General features: G+C 36.2%; 1 protein-coding gene across 4 annotated transcripts in view; it reads right to left on the reverse strand.

Moving 5' to 3' along the window:
* LOC105456125 (hemicentin-1) overlaps positions 1–17,595 on the reverse strand; it is a 154,839-nt gene that overhangs the window by 62,696 nt on the left and 74,548 nt on the right. For all 4 annotated transcript variants that reach the window (XM_011699945.1, XM_011699944.1, XM_011699943.1 and 1 more), the window contains exon 2: positions 1,863–2,052. In XM_011699945.1, coding sequence (XP_011698247.1) covers positions 1,863–2,052 — 190 coding nt within the window. The remainder of the gene's footprint in view (positions 1–1,862; positions 2,053–17,595) is intronic.

Below are 17,595 nucleotides of genomic sequence, written 5' to 3' on the forward strand. Positions count from 1 at the left end.
AGCGAAGAAGTAAAGCTATAAGCGGCTACTGAAGCGTGCTAATGGAATTAAATAGAAATCACTTTATCAACGGCTAATCCATAACAAGCCTCTTCCTTTGTGATACCGTGTTAATTCGCGTAGTTTGTTCGATATGTATATATATAGAAATCGTTTTGACCACGTAAACGAATATCCTATAATTTCCACATTCTTTTTTCAGCTTTAAATTTTACGAATAAATTGGCAATGATATTTTCTCACGTCACGAAATAAAATCTTGGAAGTTATAATTAAATTTGTATTCAATTAAGTAGAGAAATATACAATTGTATTTAATTTTTAATAAAAATGTTAATCAACCTGAAAAATTGAAAAGAGATAAATGTGTATGAGAATCATTATTCACTATTCAATAACGCTTATCGCTTTTTGTTGTTAATCATTTCAGGATATTGCTGAGTTTATTTTAATTAATGTAAATTGGCACGTAGAGAAACACGGTTATCGGATGAAATCTCTAAGGAACACTTCAGATTTGAGTTCGTACGCCTAGTTGCAACGTGCAATCAGGCAATAACACTCCGAGCAAATAGCTATACCAGAGAGGCAAATCACAATCGAAAGACGTAGCTAATTGACTTAACGGAGGTAATGAGTTTGTCTCGTTTACAGCTAGATGTACAACTTTTTTATGATCAAATAATTAATTAAATTATTTTCGTCATTGATATAAAAAATGTTATTAATTACACTGTAACATTGCATAGCATTTCTCTTTAATATTACATAGCATAAACAGAATAATACATATAAAAAATTTAATATTTAACGATATTTATTTTACGTTCACTAATTTATCAATCAATTTAATTCGTTTACTAGCTTATTTATTATTTACTTGTTACTGTGTATCTGCAGCCACATAATTAAAAAGAGTATCGGAACGCGTTAACGGTTTTGCAGGCAAATAACGATACGTAAACTGTAAACTGTATCGAATCAACTGCTAGAGTTAACAGCAAACCGGATGTTATTAAAACAATCAGAGATTTTGATAATTGCTAATCGGAAGTTTCATGCTCTAAATATTCACGTGTGCATATTCACGTGCGCATTTAACGCGTTTGACGATTTCGAAGCTACACGAGCCCTAAATATAGACCGCGAACCACAAAACGCAATTACGGGGTGATGACCCTGGGATGAGCATAATCGCGATAGTTACAAATCATCGGAAACGGCAAAATTATTATCAAAACCGAAAATGGTTCAAGAAAACGTGTTATTTGCAGCTCAGGTGTGTAGTATGCTATAATATTTTTAAAGCATCGGTCGAGCCAAAGGTAGACATTTCACGAATTTTAATGAAGATAGTAACACGAAAAATTTGAAAAGTTTGTAAAATAGAAATAGAGGTTTATAAAATTATATCTTAAGCGGATATTACATTGAAAATACAATTGTACGAATTTTGAAATGTTTAAAAAAATAGAAACAATGGAGATTTTTTAAATGCAGAAATTATTCGTTCAATATAATACAAAAAAACAACTTTTTACTTGTTTGTAAAAATATAAAAATACTGGAGATTTTTTAAATGCAGAAATTATTTGTTCAATATGATGAAATTAAATAAAACAGATTTTACAGATTTTACAGATATTTTTGATATTGCAAAATTATTATCGCGAGTTTTAGTAAGTTTTATATTATATTATGGGTTCAATTAGCGCCACAAAATATATATTGAGGAATAATGAAATTTAGCTTAGTTTCTAAAAATAGAAAAAGAATGCAAGGGAGGCGGCCTAATTAAGTCAAGGCACGAGTTGAACCCACTAGCATTATGCATTCAAGTCTCAATATAATACTTTAATTACCTGGCAGCAATGTCGTTATTGCCGCGTATAATCCCGGCGTCCTCGCTGAAAATGAAAATCCTCGTGGGTCCGTGGTACCACTTGATGCTGTGCAGACCCTCGCACTGCGGTGATTTCAGGACGCAGGGCAGTAAAATCTCCGTCCCGAGCTCGGCGTGCTTCACGCTTCTCAACCACGGCTCGCCGCTGCCTGTGAAACAAACATACATTAGTGGTGATTCGTGTGAAATTGAGTTCGTAATTGAGATTCTAAATATCGATTGCGCCCGACAAAACGTAATCAGCGAGCGAAATTGTTTTATTGCGCGATTTCCGGTATACATATGCCGATTGTGCTAGAGAGAGAGAGAGAGCTCTCCCCATACCCTGTACACTGTAAATATGAGGATTTTACCTTCAATGAGAAATAACTATGAATTATTATAGAAACATTTTGCATTATTCGTTACATATTCGCGATTTACGCGCGTTTTACATCCGAGAGAAACATCACGCTATTGTTTAAAGTCCTGTCGAACGAGAGAGATTATACGTTCATTGAAATGATGATAATCGATCTCGTAGAGTGAAAAAAGTTGGCACGGTGATTCGCTTTGGAAAAGGGTTGGTTTCCGAGGCCGTATTGCGCGGCATAATAAATATTACGTTCGAGCGAGGAATAATGGAGATCGGCGCGCGCCGTAGGGAATTGCGTTACGATTTCTTTCCGTCCTCTCGCACACGTACGTGTGAGAAGTTTGTTTCAAGCTTGAACATTACGGGATGTGGCTCTTCATTCGCTTCGAAGTGTTTCCTCGAAGAGAAAAATCCATCTCGCCGCGATTCGCACTTTGTGCAGAGGTCATAAAGAATGGGTTGCTTTTCTTTTTCGCGAAATTCATTCCCCGCGACGTTCCGCCCGGGACTTTTGCAAGCGGTCGCGATTAACATTGTCGAGATACTGAATTGAGTTTTTAAAAGCGTTGCAAAGGAGAGGAAAGAGTCTCTACATTAGTGATATTACACGCTCTTCGTAATCACGGGGCTCTTTTACTAATCTTTTGTGAAAAAGTAATCATGGCGAGATGAAAGAAAAATAAGCTCCATTCTTTATTCTTACAACAACAGTTGATTGCACGAGCAAACGATCGCTTATCGTAATCGTAAGATGCGATAATGTTTCGTGCCTTGAAAGAGAACAGAGCGATTTGCGATGAGGCTTCGCTCGTTCGGTACAAGTGATTGCGCGATGACTTTGTATACGCAGGGGCATGATGCATAAGCAAATTTAATTGTAATATAATCACCGAGGATCCTTTTCTTTGCTTTTCAAGGCAGTTTTGATAAATTAGACGTCAAATATTTCGCTCCTTGCTTCGCGAAAGATCGATTTTGCGATATTACTCCGCGCTTTTAATCCGGAAATTAGTTGGCGCATTACACTTCAATCGGGAAATGCAAAACGCAATAGGAAGTACATCTGAATTCGAGTATTGTGAAGGAAATAAGCGTCGCCCACAAATGTCGCGCAGTGAAAGAAAAATTTATTGCTGCGTTCCCCATCGCTTCGATTTCCGTCTTGTGTGAGTAAATCGCGGGAAAGATTGTTCCAACAAATAATTATTGCCTTGCCACGAATCGCGGGGGTTAGTTGATCTGTTACTATTTTCTGTATAGGTTTTCAAGTTTTTAAGAGAAGAATTCCCGATAGAAATAAAACATTAAAAAAACCTTTAAAAAGCGAGTTATCGAGTTACCGTGCTAACATTTACACAATGCGTTTTGTAGTAGTATTAATTATTTCTGATTTTATCCTTTAATAAAATTAATTGCACGAGCCTATAAGGCGGAAAAATCTAAGTGACGAGTAAAAAGAGAAATATATTTATAATAGCTTTTCGTGACCAATTACTCGTGAGATTGAGAGATGTGGCGCATGAACATTCGAATGTAGAAGGATTACGATTTATGAGTTTTGCACGAATATCTACAAACAGTGATTTATCCATCGAATATGGATGTCCATCACCGCCCGATTGAATTTCTATACGGCCTTAGCATAGTTTAAGTGATTTCGGTTTTATGTATTCAGGTGTCAGGCGATTCATCGAAAAATCGATTCGGAAATTCGCGCTCAGATTAATCCTACGTGTCTGCACGGCGCGTTTATATTTTGTCATTATCTCGCCGCGGCAATTCCCGCAGAAACTTTTTGCATCAGCATCCGCGCGGTGACTGTGCAAATTTATGAATATTACACAAAGAGATTGATTATGTGTGCGTGAAGTTGTCGTCGTGATATTACGAAATATTATGGGCTGGGAGAAAGACGGAGGCAAAGAGTGAGAATCAGAGTAAGAAAAGAAGAAAAAGAATTAAGTAAGAGTTAAATACGTAGCGTAGCTCTATAAGTGACAGTTTAAATAAAAATTTGATGAAGTAGTAGTAGTAGTCTATATAAAAGAATGGCATCTACTCTGTTAATAATTAATATTTTTTACGACAATATTTTACCGCACCGCAAATTGAGTGTTCAAGCGCACACATATAAATCATTTTTCTCGATTAAACGATAACTATAAATATTGAAAGAGTTAATTTGCCAACAAATATTTTACTTTTTTACATTTTGAAACATTTTTTTAAATTTCTATAGAAATATTTCAAGCATTCGTGACGCATTGTGAAAAGATAACTTGAAGTATTACGGGTGTAAACGCTGTTTGCGTTTGTAAGCATCCGTTGCATTTAACGGCGCTAATTAGTAGCGTTCGCAGTTAAATTTTGCTACGTATGCATAAAGTTTTTACGAGCGCGGAAACGGGCTGTAACAATGATAATTATTGCACTTGGTGGGACTTATAGCTTCCGTTGGGTTTTCGTCGGTCAAAACTTCTTGCACGAAGTAGGAGACCTCGCAAGTACGACAGTACAAAATACTATGTGTGCACTTGGTCGTCTTCCGAGCTTGTATTAACGATTCGACAACTGTATAATTGCTAATGTAGCGTTGACAATAAGTTTCGATCTCTCAATTCTATAAGTAAACATTTTCTCAAAGGTAATGGCAGTCAAGTAAAATAAAGTAAAAATTTTGCAGATATTATTTTTTTGCCCTGCAACTGTATTAAAGTTTTAAAAATTATGGAAAATGATAAAAATGGCCTGGTTATATATTGATACGTCAGATTAGATGACCGAAAGGTTTCTCTTCCTTATTAATTAATTAATTTTGTCATATTCTGCAACGAGCGAATAAAAACTGAAAAGTTTGTTCCCAGCTTTTTCTATTTTTCTATGGAAAACGTCATGTTTTTAATAATCGAGTGCAGAGAAATTTCAATGAGATTCATTTTCGATGTCATCTCCATGTATTCTAGAGTTACCATTTATCTTCCCTTCTATACATTGAGAGAGATAAATAGTAATTATAATCATACTGTGTACAGCATCGATTATCGCAACGTCTTAACGCTTCAGCAATCACGATTAACGGCGTTAATGCCATGCCTCATGACTGACGCCACCATCCATTCAAAACCGCTCGATTGGAATTGGTATTGTATCTCGACATTTAGTTATCGTATATGCGAGTAGAATTATATATGTCAACGGTACTAAAGCTTGCGACTACCATAATTTTTTCTATAAAGAGATAAATAGAGGTACGCGCGTTTGTTACGAGGCTTTGCTCAGATATGTTATGGCTGGGAAGCGTGATCGGCGAGTTTACAGTTAAAGGTCCATGAAATTAGTAGTACTTCGAGATGTCGACGTGACTCCAGAGACATTAAAATGTAAAGTAAGCACTATGCTTTGAACGAGCGCCGCCGTTGCGGAAGAGCACGTGCAGATAACGACGTTCTATCGCGGAGGGTAGAAAAAGTTATCGACCTCGGATGCTCCGACGCGTGCTTAACCCATTTCGAAATTATACAAATTGCAACCGGCATTAGCATGGAGCCGGGACTCTGAGAGACAGAGTAGGCCGCGACGGGCGGACGGGAATTAACCGAGGCGGAGATTTAAGCGTCGTGAGGAACGAACGATGCGCGTGTAAATATCGGAAATGGGAAATTTATGACGCGTAAAAATGTATATGCGCCGTTGCAGTCGCGTATAAGCGCAACGAAATTCGGTCAAATCGCTGCCGTCCGTCCGATTAGAGTATGCCTTCTAATAACATACCGAATTCTAGATAAACATTCCATCAAATGAGAAAAAAGGACATTTGTTGCATTTGATGACAAATCGCAAGTGCTGCTTTCATATATGATCTTACATCTTAGATATCATTTTTCCCGTGAATTGCTTCACTCCCGCATCCCGCATTGCACGTCAGTTTCTAGGATCCTTTACAGTTCACGTTACTGCGAAATGCGCGAAACGCGGTGTACTAACAGAGATATCAAATAACAATATAAAGGCAGAGAATGATGATTGCATAACGATATGTAATACTAAATTATCGTGTTGAGCATATAAAAAATTTCCGTATAATTTTCAATATTAATGTTAATAACAGTTTAAAACGTTTTGGAAAATTATGAGAAAATCCATAACTAAATTATCTCTAACTTTATAGCTTTATATTAAATTAACGATATTTCATATCTCTAACTTTATAGTTTTATTTAAATTAACGATATTTCATATCGGTGAATAGTTTTAGCAAGAATTTATTAAATTTCACGAGAAAAAATTATTTACATAGAGTATTTCCGAATTTTTTTGTCACTGCCGGACGATTGTGATTAATCATACTTTTCTAAAACTGTAGTTTTAAACCAGTTTTATATATATGTCATCACTTTCATAAACGTAGTCGTTTTCATTTAGCCAAGAGAATTTATCTTGCGGAAACGATAATGATGGAAAAAAATGCTTGCAATGGCCAAAATTCGTACGTTAATCTAATTTGTTGCGGAAGTCCTGTATAAACACACGTAAGCGTACAATAGCACTTGACGTACGAACTGCTATTGTAACAGTTCTGAGGATTACTGAGGATTAACATTCAGGAAGCCTTCCGGGATTCTATGAGTTAGAAGGGTAACACGAAAGTTCTGATTTGAAATGTGATGGAGGTGAATCTTTCTCTTGTGATATGCGCTTGAGCGAGAAATTCAATTGCCGACACGGCTACCATCACGACGGAAGTCTCTCTCTTGCGCGAATCTATATTTCCTAAATACGAGAGATAATACCTCAAATGTAATTAAATCTATAAATCTTGATTCAGTGTTCTTTAACATCGACTATTTATTCGTTTATTAATATCCGGACGTTCAATGTTAGATCTAGTGCTTTTTTTTTTATTATTGATTATTTCACGCGTGGTCAAGGACGTAACTTTAGAGCAACTTTATCTCGCGCGCATACGCTACCGTCTTTCAATACGACTTTTTTTCATAATAAAAAGGATAATGAGACGCCCTTTGATAGCGACGCCGTATAGGCTTTTCCCCCTTGTCTTTAATCATTGAACTTTTGTAAAGGCACATAAGAGTCTATTATTGCGTTATATTAAGTAGCCGTCACACGTGCGTGTCCGATAGGAGTGCCGTCAGAAATTAAGTGGCTGCGCATACTTTTGTAAAAAGAGTTTATTGGTGTCATAATGGAAATTAATAGTAAAATTGCTGCTCAAAGGGGTGGCATTATGGTCTATTCTGGGATAAATTGGCTTGCACGCTCTGTGAAAGGTGGCGACGTGAAAGCTTTATTAATACATATTTCTATGCGGCGATGAGATAAAATTGGGAAACCCGTGATAGAAACTCAAGAAAAAAAAGTGAACAAAGGTTTATATGCTGTCTACAATCAATTAATCTCTTTTTTTTTTCAATATAAATTCCGAGACAGTTTTCAAACGAGCTATATTTTATATATGTACATATACATATATAAAAATGTTATTCATTGATAACATTTTAAGATAAAATTTGCATAGTTAACATAATGATATTTTCATAAGCTTATTCAGCGTTTTCACACGCAAGCGACTTAAGATAAATATTTTTGTTCTATTGGAAAAACATTAGGCTCGAAGCGCTTAAAACAACCGTTTCGAAATAAACCCTAGCATTTAACGAAATTCAAACGGAGCGTGAACATTCCGATTTGTTTCGCCCTCATAATGCATTATGGTTTTAGAGTAGATAAATTGGTCCACTTGTGATGGAAATGATGGAATTAACACACCTAATAATATGTAATGGAATTAAAATTGCTGACGCGATCAATTTAATCGCATTTATGATCATAAAGCGAGACAGCGATTAAATAGCATTTATATGGACATTAATCTATGGTAGATAATGTGTACGATAATTACTATAAGGATGTTTAATATATTAAACTAATAACTGTGAGCATCAGTTCTCTTTTAGAATTGGTTATTAAAATATTAATAAATGTTATAATATGTTTATTTAACTTCATGTTTTATTTTAAAGTATATTTTAGTTTCCTCTTTTCTTTTCCTCTTTCTCTCTTTTTCCTTCTCTTCTTTGCCTATCAAATAAAAATAATTTTAATGCACTACATACAAAAAGCACATCTCACCGTTTTGACGGCAGCTCGTATACTGTAACATTGTCAATTATTCCTGCATAACTGCACCTTTACAACCGTTCATGATGACGTGACAAGAGAATTGTTCAAGAAATGCGGAAGTGTACACGGAAACGTTTAGAAGTTCCTGTTTATTGCGCGCTGTAATTGAGTCCACTTAACAAAGTGCCGCAATTATAGTTTGACCGAATAACCTATTTTTTGTAGTCTCTTCGCAGCAAGCAAGAGATAATTTGATTACTTACTATCAAGCGAGATAAGCGTCTCGCGAGATAATGCCAATTATTATATTATTAGCCATCATTTATACGTTTTCTTTGTTATCTATGATCTGTTTATACGTTATTTTTTAATCAATTGTAAAGATATGAATGAGTATAAAACAGTTATAATTCTGAGCTACTTTTAATACACCCGTTATGTTTTTGTCGAATTTTCGATTGAGATCGAATTTCTATAACACATTTATTTCTTGCATTGCTTTTTTTCCGCATAAAAGCTTTTACTAACATTGTTTTTCATATATCCTCGTAGAATTTATCGTTCCCGAAAGACCGCCATGTGTTACGAGAAGTTGTACTAAGTTCGATTATCGATTTGTGTGAGGACATCAATTCTCCGCCATTTTAAAAGTAAAGGCTTAACGCATACCAGCCCACGCGTCTCAAACAATGGCACGTATATACATATACGCGCGAACTGGAAGTCCCTTAAGCTTTAGACTTAAGCTCCGGCGGAAAATCCGGTTTTCACGGACCCGATCAGTGGCTTAGACGGTGTTCTTTTCTTTACCAGAATGGGTTAGATATGATAAAGGAGATAAGTCCCCCTTCCCCCCCAAAAAAACGCGACATGTTTTTCAAGTAAGTCCTTAGGTACTTTAATTTTTACGTGAAATAATCTAGTGCGCCCTCTAAAATGGAGGAGCATTAAAATATGCAAACGGAATTATTTTTAAAACGTACGTGACATTAAATGCTATGCAGTATATGCTAAACGCGAGTGAACGTGTGATATATAATGTTGAATGAACGTGCAAAATAAATTCTGCACTAGCGATAGTATACGATATTTCTTTCTAAATGAACCGCACGTGGTGCCTTCTGTAAATATCGTCCCTGCAGAACGTGACACAGCGATGAATTATAAATTCAATGACCCAGTTTTAAATCGCGAATGTCGGTTCATTTTATGTTTAATTTGCATCCCTCACGGGTAGTACACACCTTACAGCAAAAGAGCCGCGGCCCGTAGAGCATTTCAGCATTTGCCGGTGTGTTCTCCCCAATGATATTGCGCTGCCCATATCAATCCTTTGAAGCCTTCTCACATAACGTGCTCGAACTATAAGTCGCGATGCACCTCGATCGATTCCCCTCAGTGTCGGTCGGTCGGTGAATTCGTAATCTTTTTCCAACTTTTATAAGGGCGATACAACTATTTCTGACTAAAAAGTTGAAAGCGGAAAGTTTAACAGGAATCTGGGAAGTAGGTAATCCGAGTGAAAATTTCCCTATTACATAATATCCATTTCTAAAATCTTTGCTGGTACATTGTACATTTATGCAAGAATATTTTTAAGTTATGCTTGAATGAAAATTCGTGTAAAAATTTTTTGCCTTTAAATTTTGACCTTCTCTCAATTTAATTGTGTTAAAACACATGTACAGTCGGATATATACATGTATATGTGTACATTAAAATCAAGTGGCGATCGTGATGCGAGGAGCAATGCGGCTGCTTCATATGCTGAAGATCCGGGTTTAAATCCATCTAGAATAATATAACTCTGAAATCAATTCGCCGCCTATCGGAAGATAATACCGAGAGTATTTTTGCCAAGAGAATTTTTTTTTTTAAATTGCCGCCGTTCGGAACCGGCGTTAAACTGTAGGTCCCCTATATCTGCGTAAAAATGTAAATAGTGCACATCGCAGAAATACGAGGAGAGGTCACCATGCTCTGACAAGAGTAAGTAGGACAGAGAGAGAGAGAGAGAGAGAGAGAGAGAGAGAGAGAGAGAGAGAGAGGGATTAAAATAAAAAATTTAAACTTTAAAGTACTCATTGCTTGGATATTCATTCCTAATACTTGAAATGATTATCCAGATAAAGTATACTTTAAATTTTTTGATTTTAATATACATATATATATGTGTGTGTTTTAACACAATTAAATTGAGAGAAAGCTAACGAACAATGATAACAGGACCTTGATGTTCGCTAATATTTCTGTGCGAATTTATATTCTATTTTCACAAACTGTGCGCCGTTGCTTTCGACCTCAACACAGTTCCTGCTTGAATCAGAATAGTAATATCACATTATTAAATTGATAATCAATTTAATAAGTACTGATGCTCATCGGCATCTAATAAATTTGAATTGTCGCGAAAACTCAGTAATATTTACTCTGCCTACTGACCGTTTTGGAAAAAAATTATCGATTGTTATCTCGCTCGCATTCAATTGAATATCGGAAATATCAATCAAATTATCATCAAAATGATGCAAATTATGTTTGCGCGAACATTTTAATGCATTTCAATTAGAAGTCCAGATTTTACGGAATATTGTGACTGTCAAAATGTTTCACTGGTGCGAATCAACGCGTGTTTTCGGTGGCACGTGTACAACACGGTATATTCTGCTCGAACGCGCGCCGATACACATGCGCCGTTACACATCGATTTGGTATACACAATCATCGGTAATACGTACGGCTATTAAAATCGATTCTATTTATCGCCCTTCGATCAATGATACGACCGACGCATGACCAGTTTCGAAAATAGCATCCATCAATGAATTAACACCATTTCTCAATCAGCAATTCGTCGGTGCCTTATTTAAACTCGACGATTTCTTGCACAGCAAAAAACTGGGTAATAACGATCGAGTGCAGAGAGCTCCTTATATCACTTAGGACTTGAAAACGAGGACTTCTACATTCCTCTGTGCATTCCTCTCTCTCTCTCTCTCTCTCTCTTTCTCTCTCTCTCTCTCTCTCGTCTTTGCTGAATTTTTAAAAGAAATACATATTACTCTCAGCGGAAACGAGCTTCGTTTCGTTTTTCTACTGACTATACGCATCTTGGAAACTTTACGGATGAGCATCGTTATGTACACAAGAAAATCGAAGAAACCGTGCACGTAAACAACCCCGCTTGTAGTGCTAAAGTCGAAGGAACTTTTGCCGGCAGAAAGTCCCAGGCTGTGTAATATATGCCCTTGGAATTAATTAAGATTTGAAGATAGCCGGGAATATAGGACTTCGACTCTTAACTTGGGGAAGTTAGCGAACATGGTTTGAAGTATTATTTTCGAAAGAAACTCTTGAGGCGGAAATGCAACTTTAAACTAATGAGACAAGGGATGAGTTTTTGTCGGGGAAAGAATATGGTATTCTTTGTTTTCGAATGAAAATTACAATTTTATTTTTAACTAACTATAAATCCAAAGAAAATTTTTTTAATAATCCGGGCAGAAATAAATTTAATGTGATTTTCTTGCAATCTCGGCCTCTAATTATATGACAATAATAATATATGTAATAATTATATTTTATTATTGTTCCAAAAATAAGTTTTTTTATGAAAATTCTTTCAAAGTAATAAAATAAAATATTTCTCGATAAATATTTCTGAATTAATTAAATTAAACTGATTTTAATTCTAAAAAGATGAAAAGAACAATAGCTATATTTTTATATTCCGCGAGCGTAAGTATGTTTAATGACTACTACTTACGTAATATTATTTACAGTAAAATACTCATTTAAGTTTGTCTCTTTTCGAGTCAGCGCATCTACGTGACACTCTAAGGTAGATTAAGGTTGCTTTAAACGCGGAATTACATCTCTCAGAGGGAAAGGGAAGTCGAAACTTAAAGAGACGTAAAATTGGCATTTCAACAAACGAAATTACAGTTTAGATAATATTAGACCAGGCAAATTTAGCTTATTAAAATTACAATATTTTGCTTTTGCAAATCAACAGCGTCTATATCATGTACATACAATATCGCGGATTTAGTACTTTTTTATTATTAATGCAACAAAAGTTAAAGAAGATTATGTATTAAAAGTCATATTTTAAATAAATTACAGAACGTATAATTCTTTTAAGAAACATCCCAATCAAACGAAAATCAATCAGACAACAATTGTTACGCAGTAATCATTACTGTATCCGCAAGTGATTCTGTCGGTATAAGATTGACCTTTTCTACTTATTACTTCACTTATTTCTCTTAAGAGTATTTCATCTGTATCGACGAAATGCGTGAGTTGCATTCGTATCTAGATTTGCAGAGATTCGACTTCAAGATATGCAGCGGTGACTTATTGAGATATTCCTGAAGAGCATATCAGGCAGGATATTTTAGCGCTTTCGGGCTTGCGAGGCGACGGTTCTCGAAGCGTTACACAACTTCCAACCATCTGATACCATGCGGCTTTCGCGTTCTCGTAGTCGAGCCATGGGCGAAGAACGGCTTTACTCGAGTGTGATCGGATTAACCTGCGATAGAATACAGGTTTTACAGTGTATCACATGTGAACGCATATCACGAAGAAATATTTAAAAAAAAAAAAAAACTGCTCGTAACCACATTATCTTAAATGTATTTAGAATAATACAAATGAGTTGTTTAATTTATTTTAATTGAAAGCGAATTAGAGAAAAAAATTCGACTGACGAGAAATATGAAGAATAAAATAGAAACAAGAAAGAAAAACGCTTCTTAAATTGACCTAAAAAAAGCGCAAAATCGTCGTGACTGCACATTTAAATTATTATGAATCGTAACAAGTAGGTTATATGATCTCAATTCTGATTCGTTGCTAAAAGTCATTAATGCGGATGAAAAGTTGGATTATGCTAGCTCATGATTCAACCAAAATTCATATTAATTATGCAAATGACATTCCATTAAGGGCATGACGATTCCAACGATTCACTAAGCGTTCCCGCTGTTTCACCGTATCTGATATTACGATTTTCGCACCTCGCGAGAAACCATTTTCCCTCGCTATTACGGTTGCTGGAGGGCGGTACAGAGCGGCGCAGTTGCCGAAGGCTTTTGCATTGTACTTTCCCCCGACACATTTTCGACTTTCAAATGCATGTTTCGTGCCCACCTTCGTAAGCTGGCGGGACAGCGTTTCATCCCTGAAATAGCCGCGAGAAAGCAAATCCACGTTGACGTCGAGCGATCGAATCGCATTCTCGTCTTGGAATTCCGTTTGCATGGTGCTTCGTCGGGATTCGTCGAATATTCGAAGCGTTCACAGTTTCCAACCCTCACCCGTTGCTTTTCTCTTTACTCAAACACCCGCTCCTATATTCTAACAGTCACATTTCATCGAAAATTTAATTTCGCCGCATCGTTCGTGCCAACGGAAATATGCAATATCTAAACATATCGATACATACAATTGCGAAATAAGTCGCAATACAGAGAGAGAAGCTTTTTGTGCAAACTAAAAAAGGTTCTCCTTTGTCATCAACATTCATATCACAAGCAAGTTTCGATTGCGCGACTTAATTTCTATTAGTTGTCGAAAAACGTGTTCTCACGAAGATTTATCGTTGAACATTCCGCCGTTTATCTGCTCCGTTTTGCTATAGCGGTGAGTTCACGGGTGAGGTCGCGAGGACATACGATTCGTCTTGCATAAACTCCCGTGAGCGACATTAGTTTCACGAGTGGTTTTCGTGTAAAATATATGCGTTTGAACGTTTTCCGTAAAATTACGCGAACGGTATATTAAGTTTTGTCGTCTTACATGTCGTCTTATACAGCCTTCGCACCTCGTTCCTTTGTCCCACGACCGCGTATCTTCGTCGGTATTAATGCGAAATTTCTTATTCAACACAGCAGCCCTACTTGCGCGGCACTTCTCCCTTTCTGAAATACATCGCGTTCTTGCAGGAATCTGCACGGATCTCAGAAAACAAAGGTGCGCTGCAGCTTCTAATGGAAGCCACCGTCGTTATGCGGGGCTGTTGAAGGGGAATTAAAGTGCGATATAATACCTATGTTGTGCGTCATTAATGCTAGTTCTCGTGGAATTTCGCGTTGTCTTAATCGACATCGTTTTATGTTTGTTGCAATGCTATTTACTAGTGAATCATAGTTCGGTAAAATTTAATCCGCGAGACGTGTTACATCATGCTTTTCGTAAAACGATTGTACGCACAGTACGCGATGTATTGATTTTCCTGCCGTAAAAGCAAATTGCAATATCCGTTGCTTGATGGTTGCAAATCTAAAAAAAGCGTCGAATCAAAGCTCAATTACATGTTCTCGTTTATTCTCCAATGCTGAATTTGAAGTTATATCTGTTCAAGTTCAGATATAATAATTCATGCAACAAAACTGGTCTTCGAAGATTAAATTTGCGTTTGCAAGACTTTGCCAATTAAATAGTTTTTCCTTGAATTTTTTATTTATTTATAGGACCGGATAATTTTCAGATTTACAAGCTTTAATTAGATTAGTTAACGCATATAGATTGATCACGGAATTCTGTGCACGTCTGTTTGTTAGTAAATTAATAATATATCTATAATGTTATATCTATCATAAATGACACGTATGTGATTCATTCATTAGATTATCGGCATGTTGTATTTTGTACTGAATCGCTCTTGCATTGTTCTAATGTTAAAAATTTCAAGATTGGCTGATTTTGTTTTAGACTTGCGTATCGAATATTTACGCGTCAATAAACAATAATTAAAATTTCTTCATGGAGGAATGGATAAATTTACATATTTGTATTATGTAAATTGCTTTTTGTGTAACTCATATAAAGCATATTTTAGATATTTACGGCTCACGGAAGCGGAAGGAAACAGTATCACAGAACTGTATTATTTGTACTCCAAATGTAATATCAGGAAAAAAGGATAATTATGTTAATTTTAGATTTTCTATTAAATTTAGAATAATTTAATTTTCTTAATTTTCAAAATATTAAATATTGAAAACTAAAAATTGCAGTAAGAATTCGATAGTTACGCGGTAATAACTGCTTTATAACAAATTTTTATTTTAACTGCTATTACGATTAAAATACAATATATGTTTATATTATTTTATTAAAGCGATGGTATATAACGAACAAGAACGTGCCTGATTTTTTATTTTTTCCAAAATAACATTTAGATAGAAGCTAATACAGTCGATCGATTTTTGATTTATATATGCGACAAAATCCTCGAGAAAATCTGTCCAGGCAATACGTTAAAATTTAACGAAACATTATGTAAACAGGAAAAAGGATACGCAGATGAAGTTTTGCTTTATTTAACAATTGGCTGCTAATTTAATTAATCGACAGGAAAATGCTATGTTCATTTATTTCATGTGCATTTAATTCATATTTCTATATTATTATAATATTGCCAATTAAGCGTTTTATATTTAAGCACTTTGTGCAATGCTAAAATATTCGGTAGTAATTATTTCGATAGCAGTAATTGCAGCATATGTGAATGCCCTTTCAACGTGCAGACAGTTTTCTCTCGGTTTCTCTTTTTATCTATATGTTACCATGATATCCCGCCCCGCGTTGTGCAAAAGTTTTTGACTCTTTATATAACTGCACTGATTGCTAGTGATTCTTTCATACGTGGTCCATATATACGTTTCTAGAAGCAAAGGGAGTCACATCGATCGTTTTCAGAGCGGAATCCTTTCAAAGGCTTCCCAACCACGTGGTATTCGAGTTCGCTACAATCCAATTTCGTTCTCGAGCGGGAGGGCTGGACATGAAAGATTCCTACACAGCCGCGCCGTTCTCTGCGCTTGTAACTGAAACAAAACCCACGACGCGATTCAATTGATAAGGCTCAATACGATGTCGGGAAATCGACTACACCGCAAAGTGAGCGATAGACGTGTCTGTCGTCTGGAACGTCAATTTTCTCCCGGACAAGTCAATCACTATAATTAATGCAGTTAGTCTTATCGGCGATTATGAGAGAAAGGGAAGATTAAGCAGTTCGTGTTTAAACTCCATGCAGCTCTTTTTCGAGATTCACGCGCGACCTACAATTCCTACGAATGCACTCTTTCAGCCTTTTAACTTAAACAGCAGAAGAGCATTAAGTCAAATTGACATCCCTCCCTCTTGCATCTTTCAAGAGAGGAGCACCGTAAGATGTACATTTTTGCGGAGCTATTTTATATAATTAAATACTTTAACGAAGAGAGGGAGGGTCATGTGATCGAAAGCCAAGCTCGTTATTGTAAATTCTTTTTTTCCGGAACATTTTGGTAGTCAATTTTTACGTGAAGTATATACATCGATATACCGAAGAGGCACCAGGAAAATTTTTGGTATGTGCAAACTCTTTATCACTAGATAATGGATATAATTTGGCTATGTAGGTGCACATAATCTATATGTATATACAGATTGTGTGTGCGCTATAATAGATGTATATAGATCTGGGTGTATGAAATAGGATGGCGCAAAAGATTCGGCCGGGCTTTCCGGCGGAACCACAAACATTCCACTGGTCTGCGATCGGATAATAAGCCCTGTGAAGGCTTTGAGCCGGGCTGTTATTCGGCGGGGAAAAGAGGAGAGTGGAACGACGGCGCGTCGAGGCCAATTTCAAAGACAAGCAATTCTATGGAAAATTAATCACCGCGTCAATGTACGCGCGCTCGCTCCTTTTATGCTATTCCACGCTCGTTAGATAAAATATGTCGAGCATCGCGCGCGCGCGCGCATCTCTTTTCTTCAATTAATCTCCAAGAGTTAAAATATTCACGAGATCGCATTGTACAAGCAATAAATCAACTTAATCTCCCTTGTAAACTTCTAAGTAAGGTTGAAATTTTTAATCGCGTACTGAAGAGAAAATTAACGACAAATTCGAGACTATGAATGATTTTGTTTTCATATTTCATATTCTCATCCGATAGGAAGCGAAATATAGTCGCCTGTGGATCGCAACGTGAAGTCTTTACATCTAGATTAGCAGTAAATAGAAAACAAACGCCGCTTTTGATAGTCCCGAGATATTACAGCGGTTAGACGCGCTCGGTTCCGCGAAATAGGCTGCGACTGTGTCCTGTACGGGCGTAGAGAGTGAAACTAATTAACTCTGAGTAAATTAAGATTTAATTTAAGTTTAAATTTATTTAGAGAGGTCCCCCTT

Source organism: Wasmannia auropunctata, unplaced genomic scaffold, assembly GCF_000956235.1.
Source record: "Wasmannia auropunctata unplaced genomic scaffold, wasmannia.A_1.0 LD335767.1, whole genome shotgun sequence".
NCBI classification, from domain to species: domain Eukaryota; kingdom Metazoa; phylum Arthropoda; class Insecta; order Hymenoptera; family Formicidae; genus Wasmannia; species Wasmannia auropunctata.